The sequence below is a fragment of the Epinephelus fuscoguttatus genome, linkage group LG18 (genome assembly GCF_011397635.1).
Source record: "Epinephelus fuscoguttatus linkage group LG18, E.fuscoguttatus.final_Chr_v1".
Taxonomy (NCBI): Eukaryota; Metazoa; Chordata; class Actinopteri; order Perciformes; family Serranidae; genus Epinephelus; species Epinephelus fuscoguttatus.
Genome location: NC_064769.1, coordinates 18328231 through 18345160, shown reverse-complemented (window position 1 = coordinate 18345160; position 16930 = coordinate 18328231). Strand labels below are relative to the sequence as shown.

At 40.8% G+C, this 16930-nt stretch overlaps 1 protein-coding gene across 1 annotated transcript; it reads right to left on the bottom strand.

Annotated features, from left to right (window-relative positions):
* Positions 1-212: 212 nt before the first annotated feature.
* On the bottom strand, positions 213-16543 carry rab14l (RAB14, member RAS oncogene family, like). The gene is made up of 8 exons (XM_049604343.1): positions 16422-16543; positions 10934-10992; positions 9536-9589; positions 8718-8895; positions 5012-5078; positions 3578-3665; positions 2822-2852; positions 213-2702 (listed from the first exon to the last, which is right to left on the bottom strand). The coding sequence occupies exons 2-8, from the start codon at positions 10983-10985 to the stop codon at positions 2525-2527; spliced, it is 648 nt and encodes a 215-aa protein (XP_049460300.1). The 5' UTR covers positions 10986-10992; positions 16422-16543; the 3' UTR covers positions 213-2524.
* Positions 16544-16930: the final 387 nt, after the last annotated feature.

Here is a 16930-nt window from a genome sequence, read left to right as displayed (position 1 = left end):
GTCTAAGCCTCCTCACCAATTTTGTAGACAAAACTTTGCTTTCCTTTGTAAATATGTTTTCTTTTTCCTATTTGTTTCTCTCTCTCTCTAGCCTTGGTGCAATTTTTGTTGCAATAAAATACAAAGCAGTTGTGCTACTTGAAATACATCAATGACTCTAGTGCTTTTTTCAGTTTCTATAGAAGCAATAACATCAGAAACAGACACGCAGCAACAGGTTATGTATAATTTATTTTTTCTGTCTAGAGTATTTTGTCATTAAAATCAAAATGTCAACATTTTAAAATCATATACACTCAAGAACGCATTTAAATGTTAGCACAGCTCCTTAAAAATTTATACATATGTACTTTTTTTGTACTTGTGGACAGACAAAAGCAGGAAGTGGTCACTCAGACTGCAAAGAGGTGGGACACAGGAAAAAGGAAGACCCAGCCCACCAACTTCCCACAATAACAAACCAATCCCCACTCCCCAAAAGTTAAGACAGCGATGCAGGCCCCTCCCACGTGGAGGAGCGATGATGGGGTGGGGGGAGAAAAAAAAGAATATAAACATAAAAGTGCCCCATTCTCCACTCCATACAGAAATGAGAGGAATCAGAGTTTGCAGACATAAATACTAGTTTGCACATCATCTCAATCCACTTCCTCTCCCCTCAACCAATCGACGGGTACAGTAGTGTGCAGACGGGGTGGTTGGAGGGGGGATGTCTAGGTGTCTGTCCTTTACATACATTTATTAATAGAAACTATGTTACAGAATTTCCCAAGCATGAATTACAGGCAACCCACTAGCACATCAACTGTACAGATCTTGGCAGAGCCAGCAAATAAATTTCTAAATCCCAAGTAGCAAGGTCATCACCAATAGTTAAGAAGCAATATATACAGCTGTCCAATTAGGGAATCACTCTATGGTACAGAAAAATTGTACTTGAAAAAAAAAAATAAAATAAAATTGGATTTTGACAATGTCACTGTGTTTCCGGGGTGGGGGGTGGGGGGGGCATGCTGCTTGGTGTTGTAATATACAAGGCAGAGGAACAACCGCCCAAATGAACAACAGATCAGCTCTTCAGTGCAGCACTTGAGATAAAGGAGTGTTGACAGTTTTAAGACCATGCTGCTGATAACTTTTGAGATATTTTGACCGTGTGAGCCACCGCTTGCATTTTTGATGTTATCCTCCAGTAAAATGCAATCGTTAATCTAAAAAGAGTAGGTTTATTGACTCGGGGTGAGTCCCGACAGCAGTGTGAAGAGCAAGTGCAGCGACACAAAGATTAAAGAGTATTAACATTAATTATAATAAGGCAACAAACAATGACAAAGAAAATGCTGGTAAAGACAGAATCTGTTGATATGACTTGGGGGGGGAGTTTTGGGGTCGGACGGGTGAGGAGAGGGAGAGCTGGTGCAAAGAAACCAATGTGAATGAATCTTTCCATCAAAAACACAAAAGCCTTTTCTTTTTTTTAAGTCGAATCAAACTTCCATCCAACTTCTTGACACACAGACACTCACAAACACACACACAGACGAGCTGGAAAACACCCAGTACTCCTTCCTGTGATATCTCAGAGGAGAGACCAAGGAATTGCGTACAAGGAAATTGTGGGTAATTCCGAGTTTTCTTGATTTTTTTCCCCTCTCTCCCCTGAGAACGTCAGGGTCGCCACATCTGGCAAAGGAACTTTCTTGGTGCCGAGCAGCAGAAGCAGAATCAAAAGCCACAAGCGGGTTTGAATCCTGCTTCACTTGGCTACACATTCTTTGACACACGTTTAAGTGCCTTTACCTGTGTGGCTGCATGATACTTCATGGCCTTCACTGTCTGATCCCTCCAGAATTAACGAGCGACATATCACACCCGCATGTCTCAATAAAACGCTGAACTGGTAAACCATGCAGGAGAGACGTCGGGAATTTGAGGGTATAATTTAGACTGGATTCGTACAGAACTGATCAGTGGCGGGTGAAACTTAATGCAGTGTTTACATGTCATATATAGCTATAAAACCAAACATAAAAAACAGTCTCGGTTTATCATTATCGTATGAACGTTACATCTATCTAAAGTGTCAGTAACCCGTGTGATGCATGGTGGCGTCTACCATTCTATGACGGGGGGGTAACTAGGCTGAATGGTGCAGGAGGAGCAGAGGGGAGCGAAAGAGGAGAGTTATGGGACAACAACACACTGACAGAGTTTAGAGAGGAGGAGTGAGACAGCAACAAAGGGAGACAGACAGGCAGAGAGGAGGAAGAAGAGGGGAGAGATGTAGTCCACACAGCCCAGCTCAGTCTGGCTCAAGTCGATATCCGTCCCCCGTTCCTTCCCTCCGCAGCCCTGCTCTCATGCAGCTCCTGGTGCAGTGAGGGAAGAGGGTGGATGAACGTACGGAGGTGGAGGAATGGATGGAGGAGGGGGGGAGTGGTTGAAGGAGGGTGGGCAGGACAGACGGAGAGAGAGAGAGAGACAGAGAGAGGGGAAGATAAGATGAAGGGGGTTTGCTTGGTCATTAGCATCCGCAGCCTTCCCTCTGGGGCTGTGGTTCGCTGGTTAGCCGGCCGCCCTGAGGGGCCGAGGGCTTGTGCTGGACCCCCGACTCGGCGGCATTCAGGTCCAGGCTGCCATCTTGGATGTTCTGGTAGATCTTCTTAGCAGCTTCCAGGAAGGCGTCCTCGACGTTTTCACCTCTGAACATGGAGAATAAACACAAATGTGAGAAAGGAGGCAACTGGGAGTTTAAGAATGTAAGCAAAGGGATATTTCATGTTCCGCAGTCACTGAGACCACTGAAGCTGAGCAGACTTACGTTTTTGCACTGGCTTCCAGAAACAACAGACCTGTTAAACATAAAACAGATGCAGTGACAGAGTCAGTAAAACATTGTTACAAGCTCACATACCTCAAATACCAAGCTCTTATTCTCCCCCTCTTTTAATCAATATCTCTGCTTTCCTCAAGTCACCTTCTCCGTCTGTCTCAGCAGTATAAATACAGAGGGAGATTAATCTTCACTTTTGTCTCTTGAAATCAACCACGAGAACTTCTATTATAAACATGCTGAGAAGAATACAGAGGCTAAATCTCATTTTAATTCTAAATATTTGGACATTTTGTTGGCGTTCTTTTGATTATCATTTTGTTGAAATTTGGGAACAGTCACAGTTTTGAAAGATGCTTTTGCAAAATGCGTTTGAGCTTTTGAGACCTTACGGAAGCAATATATTGCAATATATATTTTGGCAGTTTTGATATTTTAATAGTAATTTCCTTACGGTGTTGATGTGCCACACTGTTTGCCAATTTTTTTTTTTTTGACAAATCACTTAATTCTGTGCTAAAACTTAAAAACACGTTGTTGCTAAAACGATGATGGATGACCACACACACCCCCCCCATTCTCTGAGAAAGCTTAGATAAAAACCAGGACGTAACACTGGCTGTGGTAGTGTTTAAAAGGGTTAAAGACAGACTAACAGCATGGTGAAATGTAGAGGGGAACCTATTTCCTCCACCTAAACCCTACTTCCTGTCTTCCTAACATGCTGTTCTGTATGTAGCTCACCATTCTCCTCAGCAAACTGCTTCGCTTCTTCATACGTCACATCCCTCTGGGCCTCCAGGTCCGCTTTGTTTCCTATGAGAATGATCACCTAAGGGACAGAAGAGAGAAGTGTGAGACAGTATGACAAATTTGCTTTCCTCCAAGAGCTAAGAAAGCCGGGGGAAGTGTGGGAAGACTGTTCCTAAAGCAGTCATTATGCTGCCGAGTTGTCTGTTAAGTGATCGATACAGAGATAAACTAAGGAACTGACACCCCCGCATCAGCACACTACATGGTGCCCCTAGCAACTGTGATGTAATTAGACCTGTAATGTGCTGATGTAATGTAATGAGCAGGGACAGTCTCTCCCAAGACTCCTACTGTTGCATTTTGAGCATAAACCATTCATGTTTTCTTACAACTATTTCTTCTATTTTATTCCAGAATTTCTCACAGTAATCCTCACTGTGCTACTCCAGGTAATTTCATGAGAAGAGTGCTCCATTTCCACTGCGTTAAACAGAGTCACAGGCACAAACATAATCTAATCCAATTCTTACTTTCTGAATTACTGGCTGTTTATTTGGAAAAGTGGGAGCTGATTTTTAAAAGCTCTCACCAAATTCCAAGAAGTCTTACACAACTCTTGTTTTCATTCAGATGACGATTACGGTGTCAGTCGAATCATCAGATAATGTCTTCATTATGTTTCTCCATCTCGCACAACAGCAGCCAAATAAACTTTCGTGACACAGAACACATGTTGTTGACACTTGCAGCAAGCCATGACTAGACTACAACACTGCCCCCACGTGGCTGACACACGACACTTCAGCCTAAAACAGCTCAGGCTAAAAGACTTATGCTTTGTTATTGTTAAGAGGTGTAAGAAAGAACACCACTGGAACTCATTAATTTAACATTCATAACAACTTTGTGGTCATAGTTATCCATAAAAATGAGCAAAAGAAAACATAGTTGAACAAGACACCCATAAATTTGTAGGAAAACAGCTTGATATAAATAAATCTATCTGCTGTTTAAATACCAGGGAAACATTTTTCAATTGATGTTTAAAAACTTGAAGTGGACGAGGCATATTACAGAAACACACTTCTCTAAAAGGAACACGGCTCAGTAAATAAGAGCCATACGTCCGTTTCACAGCTAATCATATTTACCAAGAAATCCAATTTAAGAAATGGTCAGAGGGCTCTGCGCCTTCAAACAGAGTCAGGGGAGAGGGAGAATGACACAGGGAATGAAGCAGTGGAAATGACAACACACGTGACAGATATGTATGAAACAGCAGGAAAAAAAACAACACAGTAAAACAAAATATATAGAGACAAAGAAATCTGAAATGTGCACGGACATACAGCTATAGAGATGCAACAGACATACACAGAATAATTTGAGCACACACAATGAAAAGATGTTAATTTGTGTACTTACAGTATTGGGGTTGGTGAGGTTCCTGGCATCAGTCAGCCAGCTGCTGAGGTGGTTGTACGTGCTTCTCCTGCATGACATCAACAAAGAGATAGGGGTTACTATGACGACAGGCAAGGACAGGATGTTGCCATCTCGGAGGAGAGATCAGGAAAGAGTCTGCAGCTGCTACAACATCAGGATGGTGATGGTGTAACAATTAGAGCAGGCAGGGCGACTTTGTTACACAGAGTGAGGAAAAGATAAATCTGAAATTGCTATTTATTTCCCACAGGTGAAACATACAAACTCCTGCTCAGCCCAGCAGCTTTCTGTCTGTAACTGACAATACCGTAACCATCTCCAGCACCACTATGTTGAGTCATGTTCGACCAAACTCGCTCAAGCTGCTTTGAAGAATGGTCTTTTTTTTTTTTCCAGCAGACACAAAAATATTTGGAGTTCATTGCACTGTACCCACTAAACTGGACTTGACTATATACTACATTGAGTGCATTTAAATGGACATGAATAATGCATTTATGATCAGGTTTTTGGAGTATCCCATTTATGTGTTAGCATGTAAACACCATATCCTGTTTTCAGAACCTGGCGCGACCTCATCCCATTTATGAGAAATCTGAATATGCTACCTGGAATACTCTGAAAGAAACTGGGAAATCCCGGTTATTGGGCAACGCCAACTACCGGCACAGGCGCGGCTTCAGGCAAGTGACTAAACATAAATACAAAAAATGGCAGCAGCAACAGTGTCTCACCTCCGGAGTGATAAAGAAACTGAGTTTATTTTTAATATTTCCTGTCGCTCTCATCTCTAATGTTGGTTTGCTTTTGTAACGTCACAGCTAGGGATGTCCCGATCCAATCTCAAAGATTAGTATCGTGGTCAAACAAGGCACTTTATCCTGCATTTTGCTTTTTTGTCATCAGTTATATGGTGCATGCTTCACCACAGATGCTTAGGGCCACGCTGCAAGTTCAACTAAAAGCTCTGCGAGCAAACGGCCAATAGGAGCAATTTATTAATGTAATCTGCACATCCACTTAATGTACAGAAAATGAAAATAGACACTAAATGGCATACAGTTCATTCAGGTAACTCAGGCAAAAGGCTGCATGAAATAATACTCTCTGGCTACAATCTCAACCTACAATAGAAAATTGCCCATTATCAAATATACTTAGCAGCATGCTTTGAATTACGTGTTTAGTCATCGAGGCTGAGACTGTGTTACTGATTTACCATAGTTCTTTCGTATCATATAAAATGAATGCCTAAACTTATTTATTTCAATACTGCATACTGAGATCTGCAGCTAAATTCAGCGTTACGTTTCACTCAGTAGAACTCTGTCTTAATAAATCAGCAGTTATAAAAATGTGTAAATTGCATCCTTACGGCACAAAAGCAGAGCACTGGCTGGTGAACATCATGTTTATTCACTTTACATGAAGCTAAAATCAAAACATAATTATGGTAAAAGTTTGCCAAATGTGTTAAAGTCTATTTTTGTGTTGTAAGTAATCATTACTAATCTTCTAAAAGTAGTACATGTTTAGCGTGAGATAGCCTTGGCTCTGTGAAATTTAACATGCTAATGTAGCAGGCAAGCTAATTGTTAATGCAAAAAGGAAAACATTCAATGTTTTGAGATGGCTGTCAGAGATGATAACAGTAATATCCCATTATCCTGTTTGAGGTGTTACAGGTGGTGTGTTTCACATGCTCTACCTCCCAATTGCTCTAGAAAAGAGGATGAGCATACTGTTAGGTACCATTATCATTGGGCAATGCCGATTCTGGTTTGGCACTGAAAGTTACACCCATAATTCATACCCCATAAGATATCATGGGGACTAGGAATAAGGTGGATTGCCTACTTTACATTTTGGTTAAAAATAAATAAATTAAGGAAAAGCCTAGATGCTGCCATTTTTTGTTCTTAATGTATTACGGAGTTAATTATTTGTCAAGCATACCCACTGGACTGATTTTAATAATTTTAAAGTACTTGAAGTGCGCGCTGTGCAGCTGTATTATTCAGGAAAACAGAAGTATGGGATTGAGACTCAGTGTTGGCAAATACTTAATAACAAATGACTCGGATTAGGGACAGAAAAACTTGATCACAACATCCCTCATCTTAGCACCTATGCAAATAGACCACAGTAACAGCAATACTAGTATTTTACATGTGTACGGGCAATATGGATAACCACACTTCTCTGTGCTCATGTAAACACCCTATCTTGTATGTGTTCATTACCCGGATGAGCCTCATAAACGGGTTATTCATGTCATGTTAATGCACTTATTTATGAAACTTGAAGTACAGGAAATGTTACAACCATAAAACTGTTTTTTTAAGCCACACCTAGGGCTGGGAGGTATGACCTAAAACTTATATTACGGTATAAATCGAATCCCTTCACGGTAACGGTATATGTCGCGGTATAAATTTAAGTGTAAAAGTTATAATAGAAGTGTTTCTGAATGGGTTTTGAAGTCCGTTAGCAAAGCTAAATTGATTAAAAAAAACAACAACAACAACAAAAGCAAAGATATAATCTATTTTTAGAGCATTTATTGTGCAGAATGCAGATCTCAAAACTCAAAATTAAAACCCAGTACTCTATGGTACAAAATGTCTCCTGGGATCTATATCAAAAGGTAATTTCCTTCTTTTAGCAAAATCCTAAATGACTGAGTTGTGTTTTTTCCACCTGGACCTTTATGCTCTGCCATTTCTCCTCTAATCATCACGCTGTAACCTGTGACAGGCTGCTATGATACCACAACTATCACACATTCACATATGGAGTTTTTTGTGGAGCCCCTAGCGTCACATAGGTTTACATTACCAAAGGTTTATGACAAACTCTCTTGCTGAAAACCAACTCCCGTGTGCGCACGGCGAGAGAGGAGAGGGAGAGACGCTGTGCTGCTGCCAGAGGAAACACTGAATGAGTTCCCTCTGAGCGGTAAGTCGCTAAAAGAGTCTGAGAAGTCCGGGGCTGTTCATAAGACATTAACTCACTCACTCACAAGTTCTCCAGCAACACATGTTGCACGTGCTACGCTAAATCACGGACGTGAACCAGCTCCTCTTGCTCCGCTGTCTCTGTGCTCGCAGCCATTTTCACACTGAGGCAGGTGCGATGACGTCATCGACGATAGGACGGTAGAGCGCAAATCTCTACCGTGGGCCAAATTTATATCATTTCTACCGTCTACCGCATATACCGTGCAGCCCTAGCCACACCCTTTAATTACAGGATTATGTGGATGAGGACTTATCAGCTGTGTGTTTACAGAAATGATGCTTGACACACTGAACACTCATCTTTGAAGCTGTACGTGGCCACATTAACAGTGATTCATGTAAACAATTTATATTAGTTATTCCAGCTAAGTACTGTAAATGGGGCCCTAGGGACCCTTAGTGGAGTTGGGTGTGGTGCAGACAGACATTCCACATGATGAAGTGTGTTTATTTGTCACACAGCTGATACCATCTCACAGTTGGGCAAGAGGGTTGGACACAAGCTGTAGGATAAATTATCCATGTTTGTTTAAGAGGGCGTCTGTAAGGTTAAACTGTGCATTTATCAGATGCTTTTGCTTCTATTAACCTTCCACTTAAACTCTGTAAAGTTCAGACCACACTATATCTCCGACATACGTTAACACATAACAGGCCCACTGTACCTGGTGATGTCGTAGACCATGAGTGCCCCTGCAGCCCCGCGGTAGTAGGAGCGGGTGACGGCCCTGAAGCGCTCTTGCCCCGCTGTGTCCCAAATCTGCAGCTTGATCTTCTGGCCGCTCACCTCAATTATCCTTGTACCAAACTCCACGCCAATCGTATGGGGGCAATCCGCCATGACTGGGGAGAGGAAGTGAGGTTACTATGAATTCAGTTTGATTCTTTGGGTCAGTTAGTTCATACCCTCAATGTTCAGGTATTTTTTTTCTTCCTTCATCAGGTTGATGACAGTTACAACTTAGCTTACAATGCTAATGTTGTAATATACATTTTGTGAACATGTGCAGCCCCTCACTCACACACAGACACACACCATTGTTAGACGGCAGCAGCTGCATCAATAATTAATCATAGTCTATAGAGTCGTCATACTCGTAGTTGTAAACTGAAAGTATCAACACCCAGAAAGCGACAAATTCCTTTTAACTGACACTGAAAACCTTTTCTGAATCCCCCCCAGTGTGTGTGTGTGTTTGCAGGATGTGATGGTGGCGAGTGAATGAGGAACACAGCATCTGGCCCGTTAATAGTAGCACTAAACAAAACGGAGCTGAATGGTAATGGGAGTCTGCAGCTGACTCACACACAGAAGAAGAGTCTCTCACTGTTGAGCTCACACTTGACTTCTATGCCGCCGACTTCCGCTGGCACATAAAGAAATCTAAAGCGATTTAGGCACTCCAGTTGAACCTGGCAACCTTACATACGCTGAGGCACAAGCACACACAAAAATAGGAGTCAAAATCAGGGCGCCACTTACATTTCTTTTCTGTGAACTGGTGAAGCAAACATGACTTCCCTACCCCCATGTCCCCTGTGGAGAGAGAGGCATAGACAGAAACTCAGGTCAACCAAGGAAATAACAGAAGAACAACAATTCTCTATTCATGCCTGCAGTGTCGCCCCCATGCATGTTGTAGCAGCCCCTCTGAGACAGTCAGCGATGATACTGAAAATTTCATGTGGAGCGTTAAGAGACAGAGAAAGACTGGACTATAATGTGTACTGTCCCACCAAATTTCACACTACATGTTGAGAACCATTTTGACATTAATGGTACATTTATTTTGTGACTCGTTTGTGTAACTGTGACTCGAGTCCTCTGTTTGCAGCTCAGTGAAATAAAAAGCAATGCTGCAAGCGAACAAAATCACAAAATCTGTGTGTTAGGGGTGAAGAATATTGACAAAAACATTACCTTTGACTGAGTACCTTCATATTCAAAGTGTGCCAATGTTTAGGGAATTATTATTGAGGCTTTTGGTGGATACTCTCACACAATAAATGCTTAAAAACCTTATGGATACAAAAGGTTTAGGCAATTGTTGTTTATTTTACTCCGCTAGAACACTTAAAAGTAGATTACAAAACTGCAGGCAACTGCAAAAAGCAGGATCACAAGACCTTAAAACTTCCCTTTTCAAAACCAAACTGTGAAAGTTTCGTTCACTGTTCCAGTGAAGGGGAAAAAAAGTGTAAGCAAAAATTAGTAGCAAGCCACAGGCTGCTCTAGTAGACTCATTCACACAGCCCTTTTACATCAAATCTGATAACTGCTAGCTCTGAGGCAGAGCGTTTTAGGTTTCTCAGAAGAGAGGGATAAATAGCCCAGAGCTATGGGTGTGTTTGTTTATGCATATGTCTGTCTGTAAATGTATGTGCAAATAAGAGCAGTGGCTTCTCTTACAGCCTCCACGCAAACAAACATGTCAGCAGAAGTGGAACATAACTCTAATAGAGGAAAGGTATTTAAAAATTCATCACACATTCGCAGTGTATGCTAAACTGATCATTAATAAGCAGGACAGAGAGGTGCATTAGGTATCAGTGATTCATTTTGAAATTAGGCAGCTAAAAGGATATAATAAGACATTATAAGCCATTGACTACAGAATATCTGAGTGGACTACTACAATTGTCAATTTAACTGATACATCTGTCTGTTTGTCCAGTATTACTGTCTCTCAGTAGATGAATACGGGCATGCAGAAACATCCTCTAAAGCTGGTGCTTTATTAAAGATCAAATTAAAAAATGGCAATAATAGATATACTGAGACATTCTGGATCCACTTGGAAAAGATCATCGTTCTTTGGTCCTTCTTTTAGAAATGGACAAGCTGATCAACATGGCTCCCTGTAGAGCACTGCTTACTTACCGATAATGATGTATTTGAAAATGTAGGAGTAGTTGTACGGTGCGGTGGCCATTGTGGCTCTGAAAGACAGAAAAGGAGAAATATGGCACATTAAGTGTCAGCAAATGCAACTTGCTGTTTTCCTACTTATAGATGGTCAGATAATGATAGCAAGAGCAAATACCTTAATGTCAACTACAACTGTTAAAAAATATATATATATTATACAAATAATGACTACAGTCCCTTGTGACAATAAAACTCAACACTGAGTCTCCATTCTGGGGAGTTATTTTGGTTTAATTAAGGGTCTCTCTCTCCACATAAATAAAATAAACATCTTATGAATAAGAAAAAATAAGAAATAAGAAAAGAATAAAAGACAATACACAGAGGTAATACACAAATAAATAAAAATAAAAACACAGGAAGTATTATGCACATCTGAATTTAAATTGGTCATGTAAGGGCCAGTGTTATTCAACAAGGCCATAATCCCACCAGAGCAACAGGACTGTAATAATGTGAGCCCAGGCAAGGCCAGATGCTTCACTGACGCACATTGAAGCACAGCAATAAGAACAATATACTTCCATAAGAATGTGAATTAATACATTAAAACATATACATTGCAGTTACACCATTTTAGTAATTACCTTATTATAGTATGCAATTTTAAATTACCCAATTATACATACGGTGCTTATCAAAATCAGCAAGTACAAACTAGATGAAAACCAGAAATAACGTATCTGATCATGAGCTAATCTGCTTCCTTTTAGATTGCTATGACGCAACAGCTGAGACTGTAGGGGTAAGCAAAAATGAAACTGAACACTAACACTTTTTCATTTAGTTCGTAAACCAGGAGATGCTATGACTGCACTTCCCGCACACTTCATATTTCTGCTTAAATAAAAAAATGCAAGGGGAAAAAACAGCCACAGCCATGTACTTTTAACAGCTTGCTGACCAATGACAAACTCCTTGACTCCTTTTTTTTACCCATACCACAAAATTAACAAAACTCTTTGTGGAGTCAAAATCTATATCGAGACTTCAATTTTAACTTCAACCTTAGGAATGGGCAATATGGAGAAAATCAAATATCACAATCGACTACTGGTGCTTTCACAAAGTACTACAAAATGTGATTTTTGATCAGTAATGTGGATATAATGATTAACTGGGTAAAAACAAATAATAGAACAGCTAAAACAGTATGGCAAGTTCAGAAAGTCACATATTTTTACAGTGATGCAGCTTTTAAAACAAGGAAAAGACAAGACTTGTGATATTAAAAATCTAAGAAGATACCTAATCTCAAGTCACAATATCAATATACTGCCTAGCCCTTTACCACCTGTTAGCCAACTGATGTACAGTTTTAATAAAGTTTAGTATTTGCCAAACAATACTCCTCCTCTTCAATTAGTTCGAGCCGATTCTGGTGATTCAGTGTCACATTGTTTGGGCTATCGCTGAAGCTGAACTTAGCATGCTCAAAGCTCAGACAACCTTTCACGTGCTGCACCAACATTCACTTGGCCTGAAAGAAAATTAAATCGGGTAGGTGGCCTGGAGTGGATAGTTCACGGGGCATAGGTGATTAGAGTATTCCCAACAAAAATGGAGTTCTCTGCCTGATTGCAAAGGTTGAAATCTCAGCAGCCACTGAGAAGAGTGACCGGCATTGACCGGCAATAATTGAGATATAATTATACAGCCCATAATGTCTATCTTACTACACGGCAGTAAAAATAACTTGCAAACCAAAACATTTTCGGTCTACAAACAAAACTCCAGTCACAACTCCATTTATTAAATATAGGAGTCTTAAAAAGAACCACTAGCAGTATTCATACTTACAATAGCCTAAGGTAGGCAGGTAGACAATGGAGGTGATCGATCAGTTTTAACACACAGGGGTAAAGAAAGCTCAAGGAGAAGGCGAGTAAAGACCACCAGTAATCCACATCCCTACAGCACGCACTGTCTCTTCTCATAATGACAGAGCTGCACAATGACACTGGCTTATTTTGATGGCACCGCACACAGTCTGTCTACAAGTAAACAGTGTAACACTTACATATAAGAACACCTCCAGCATCATATGCTCAGAGCTAGGCTAAAAATAGCCCTGACACCTATCTGATACCCACTGATGCTTCATTGTTCACACTCCATTCACAGCACACAGACGAAGCACACAGGGAAAAGCCTTCAGATTTAACACACTATCAAGAAAAGCATTCAGACAAATACAGCTGCTGAACAGCCATGGGGAGACGCTCTTTTGGAATATGCACAGATTTGTTCATAAATAAATGATCGGGACGGGTCATGTGCAACATCAATGAAGCTGCTTTAGAAAGCAGGCGGTTTCTCTCATGAACAATTTCATCATAACATTCACTTTGCAATGCTATCTCCTGACATCAAGGCCATGTTGTATTTGCGCTGAATAGAGGCTGTTTTGTAATTCTGTATCAAGGTGCTGCCGTACAGTGTAACTGCTGTAGAGGGGTAAATAATTCAGGCTTAACAATCAGGAGCATAATCATTCAGCCGCCCGATGGTTTCCGTGTCCCTGGCGAAGATGGTCTGCTTTAAACCAGTGCTTTTCTCTGATCTGCAGCTCAGTGAAAACTGTGCTGCAGATAGAGCAGTTCCTGGAAAGTGACATCACTGTGCCACATCAGAGCCGGCGCTGGTGTTATGCTCATACTTTTGCATCTGCAGTTCAGTGACCATGTCTGACTGGCCAGATTAATGCTGACACAGCCAAAAGAAATGTGGATGGGTCTGATATGAGAGTCTGGGAGAGAAGCAATGAAAAAATGAGCAAGTGAGTAAAAAGAAAAGGACTTTAGAAACAGGGATGAAAAATTGACAGATGGGAGGTGTAGGCTTTCAGTAGCATGAGAAAATGGGTGAAATATAGAGGATCAGAGACATTAATTCGTTGGACAAGAACTGAGGAGGACCTGCAGGGCAACTTTGCTGAGGTTAATTCAGGTCGAGATGTCACCTAAATCTTTGCTTTAATAAAAATGGTGTTGGGTTAGGTACCCTCATGGCGGTGCATACTGACACTCATACTGACTCCAGGTAAAATGCTTTGAGGGAATAATATGAAAACATCAATACTCTCTTATGTACAGAGATAAATCAAATGAAAATAAATTAACTAAGACAACTCAAAGTATGTTTCAGTATTGCTAATTTCCTGAAGAATAACGTGACTTCCTAATAACAGCAAAACCTGCTGAATGTTATCATTTCAAACTATGTAAACAACTTGCAGGCATCATATCAGAGCAGGCTGTGACTGCGTTTTTGTTGGTGCCCCCAGAAAAAGACTTGGCTCACACTCACAGTCCTCCACAAACTCTGCAACTTGACCTGACATTTGGTAATTACCCCCGCTAACACCAACTTCCTCAGTGAAGCAAAAAGCAGCCTGTGCGAGGTCTACGTGGACGCCTTACACTATCTGGGTATCTGCCCTTGTACTACTCTGTTAAGAGCATGGCTTTGATACCATGTTAATGACCACAGTACACTTGCTATCACAAAATTCTTTAACCTACAAAGCTGTGTCTGCTGATTTCAATGATGACACTAGTATATATTTTTTCCTAACACTCAATGAATTCATTTGAAATCAACTGATGTGTGAATGATGTACTAAGCGGGTTTCAAAGTGAAACAGAGACCATGAACAAACCATACAATTACACTACTGCTATACCTTAAAATCCTAGAGTAATATTCAGGGACTTTTTCAGGCTGCCTCCTGTCACATGACCCTCATGTGGCATCTCTGTACTGTGACGATATTCAGTGCTCTGTTAGATAAGCTATCAGAGGGTATCCCCAAAAAGAGTAAAAACATAATGTGATTCAGCTGCGATTCCCAGCCTCCTTTTTCCAGTGCTAATTTCCTCGAAATAAACCCCACAAATGTCCGTCAAGGAGAAGGCAAGTCAAGACCATGTGACCAGACTGCAGCCTCAGCACTCAGTTAATCTTTCTCCAGAGAAAACACTGTCATTGCTCTTCCTCCTCTCAGCCACTTCCCACAGAGGAAAGGATGCACGACTCAAATCTGGGCTATCAGGAAATCATGACACATATATAGTCACAGTGCCTCCATGATGCTCGGGCCCACTATTCAAATCATGTGACTCCTTTCAAGCCTTAAAAACAACATAATGAAATCATTACTACCGTATACAGGCCAGACAGAGCTCACTTTCATCATGTATACAAACAGATTTTAAGATCTTTCACATTTTATTTATATGTGATTTTAAAAATCCATATAAAATAACATAAATATTTAAGTATCACATCAAGCATGCCAATACACAAAGTGCACTGGCACAAGAAACAGAAATGATGCAGCATTTTATGTTAGATAAATGCAGATCTATCCCAATTTGCAATAGTTAAGGACATACAGGATCGACTTCGTCGCCGACTTGCGATTTAAATCCACACACCTCTGTTGTTTGGAAAAGTAAAGCTAAAGGGGAGGCTAAGGCACTGTTAGCTGAGGAAATATGGGACCTTACGTGTAACCCTGCACAACAGATGAACACTTCTATGCAAGAAACCAGAATAAAAAGGGACAGGCTACATTCACAAATCTGACTTGAGTGTCCAATGTTAACCCTTTTATATGTTACTGTAATGACATGCCTGCTTCCAGACGGCGATGGTTAGCTTAGCTTACCAACCGGCAAAGTGACAGCATCGCTTTGGTTAACTCTCTGCTGTTAGTTAGCACACAAAGGCTAGCAATGTTACTAAGCGAAAGAGGAAACAAACATCTGGCATTTACTTGGTTAGTAACCAACTACACGATCGTGTCTGATAACAATCACGGCCCTAATTCAGCTGTTTTGACAGCTAAGTTTAGGTTAGCTAGCTAACGTTAGTTACCTGCTTGCTGACATCAATAGATATATCTTGACAACGAATAGCATAAATCACAATATGTACATCGGTTGCCTTTGCTAGCACACAGATAATCGAGTCGAGATCGTCTAATATGAGTTGCTATGTTAGAAAATTCACCTGACTTCTGCATAATTTCACAAAAGCCACCATACATCAAACTACCGACAGCAAGCTATAGCTTTAGCATGCTAGTTTACCAGTTAGCTGCGAGGGTTGGATTATGGTAAATACGTTGATTAGTTAACTTGTCAACCAATATTTACTCACCGCCGAGCAAGTAATTGTTCGCCTACAATAGTATCCTCTAATAGTGCAATGTGTTATAGATCCCAATCTTGGAAGCCGACGATAAAAACAACCTACTATTAGCCATCTGTTAGCTAGCATCGTTAGCTTGCCAATTAGCTGACTCCTGGCAAAACAGGCTAGCTAAACTGCTGCAGCCGTTTTATAAATTTAAATACTCTGCGTCTCTGCGTTTATCAGACGTTGTGTTCTTATGTACGAGTGTGCTCAAGTGTTTCCTCTTCTCTGTTCTTACCAGATATTAAGTCTTTTGAGCTTTGTGATCTTGAGCTGTTCAGATGAGGAATGCAGGTTATCCTGGCTCAAGTGATCTGTCTATCCAAGATGGCTGCTCACGGCACAGGGTTTCCTCCGCTGTATACAATGGGCTTCTGGGACAAAGAGCATCATATGCGGCGATTTGTGGTGTGTGCACCAATAGTGTGCACGGTTTAATGGAAAGCAGTCTCACCTGCACAGGTGCACTCATGTATACTGTACTGCTACACCACTTGATACTGATTAAGTGGAGTATCAGATTATGAATTCATCACATAGGTGAAATCATGTAATAGTAGACTGAGTGTTCAGGGATTTGATTACACCTGAGTGACCTGGGTTCAGATGCTGTTCAGGTGGGCTGCTGACCTAAAATCTTCATGTATAGAGCATTTCAATCTCACCAAAAGATGCAAGGTTTAGCCTAATAGATGTTGTTTGCCTAAAAATCAATTCATTATTTATCCACACTAGATTGGATCCACA

Excerpts from the sequence above, each read along its gene's own strand:
- rab14l (XM_049604343.1), bottom strand. The coding sequence starts at position 10,985 with ATGGCCACCGCACCGTACAACTACTCCTACATTTTCAAATACATCATT. Across the intron at positions 2,853-3,577 it reads GCAGTTTGCTGAGGAGAATG|GTCTGTTGTTTCTGGAAGCC; the intron begins GTGAGCTACATA and ends TATGTTTAACAG. Across the intron at positions 2,703-2,821 it reads CTGGAAGCCAGTGCAAAAAC|AGGTGAAAACGTCGAGGACG; the intron begins GTAAGTCTGCTC and ends CTCCATGTTCAG.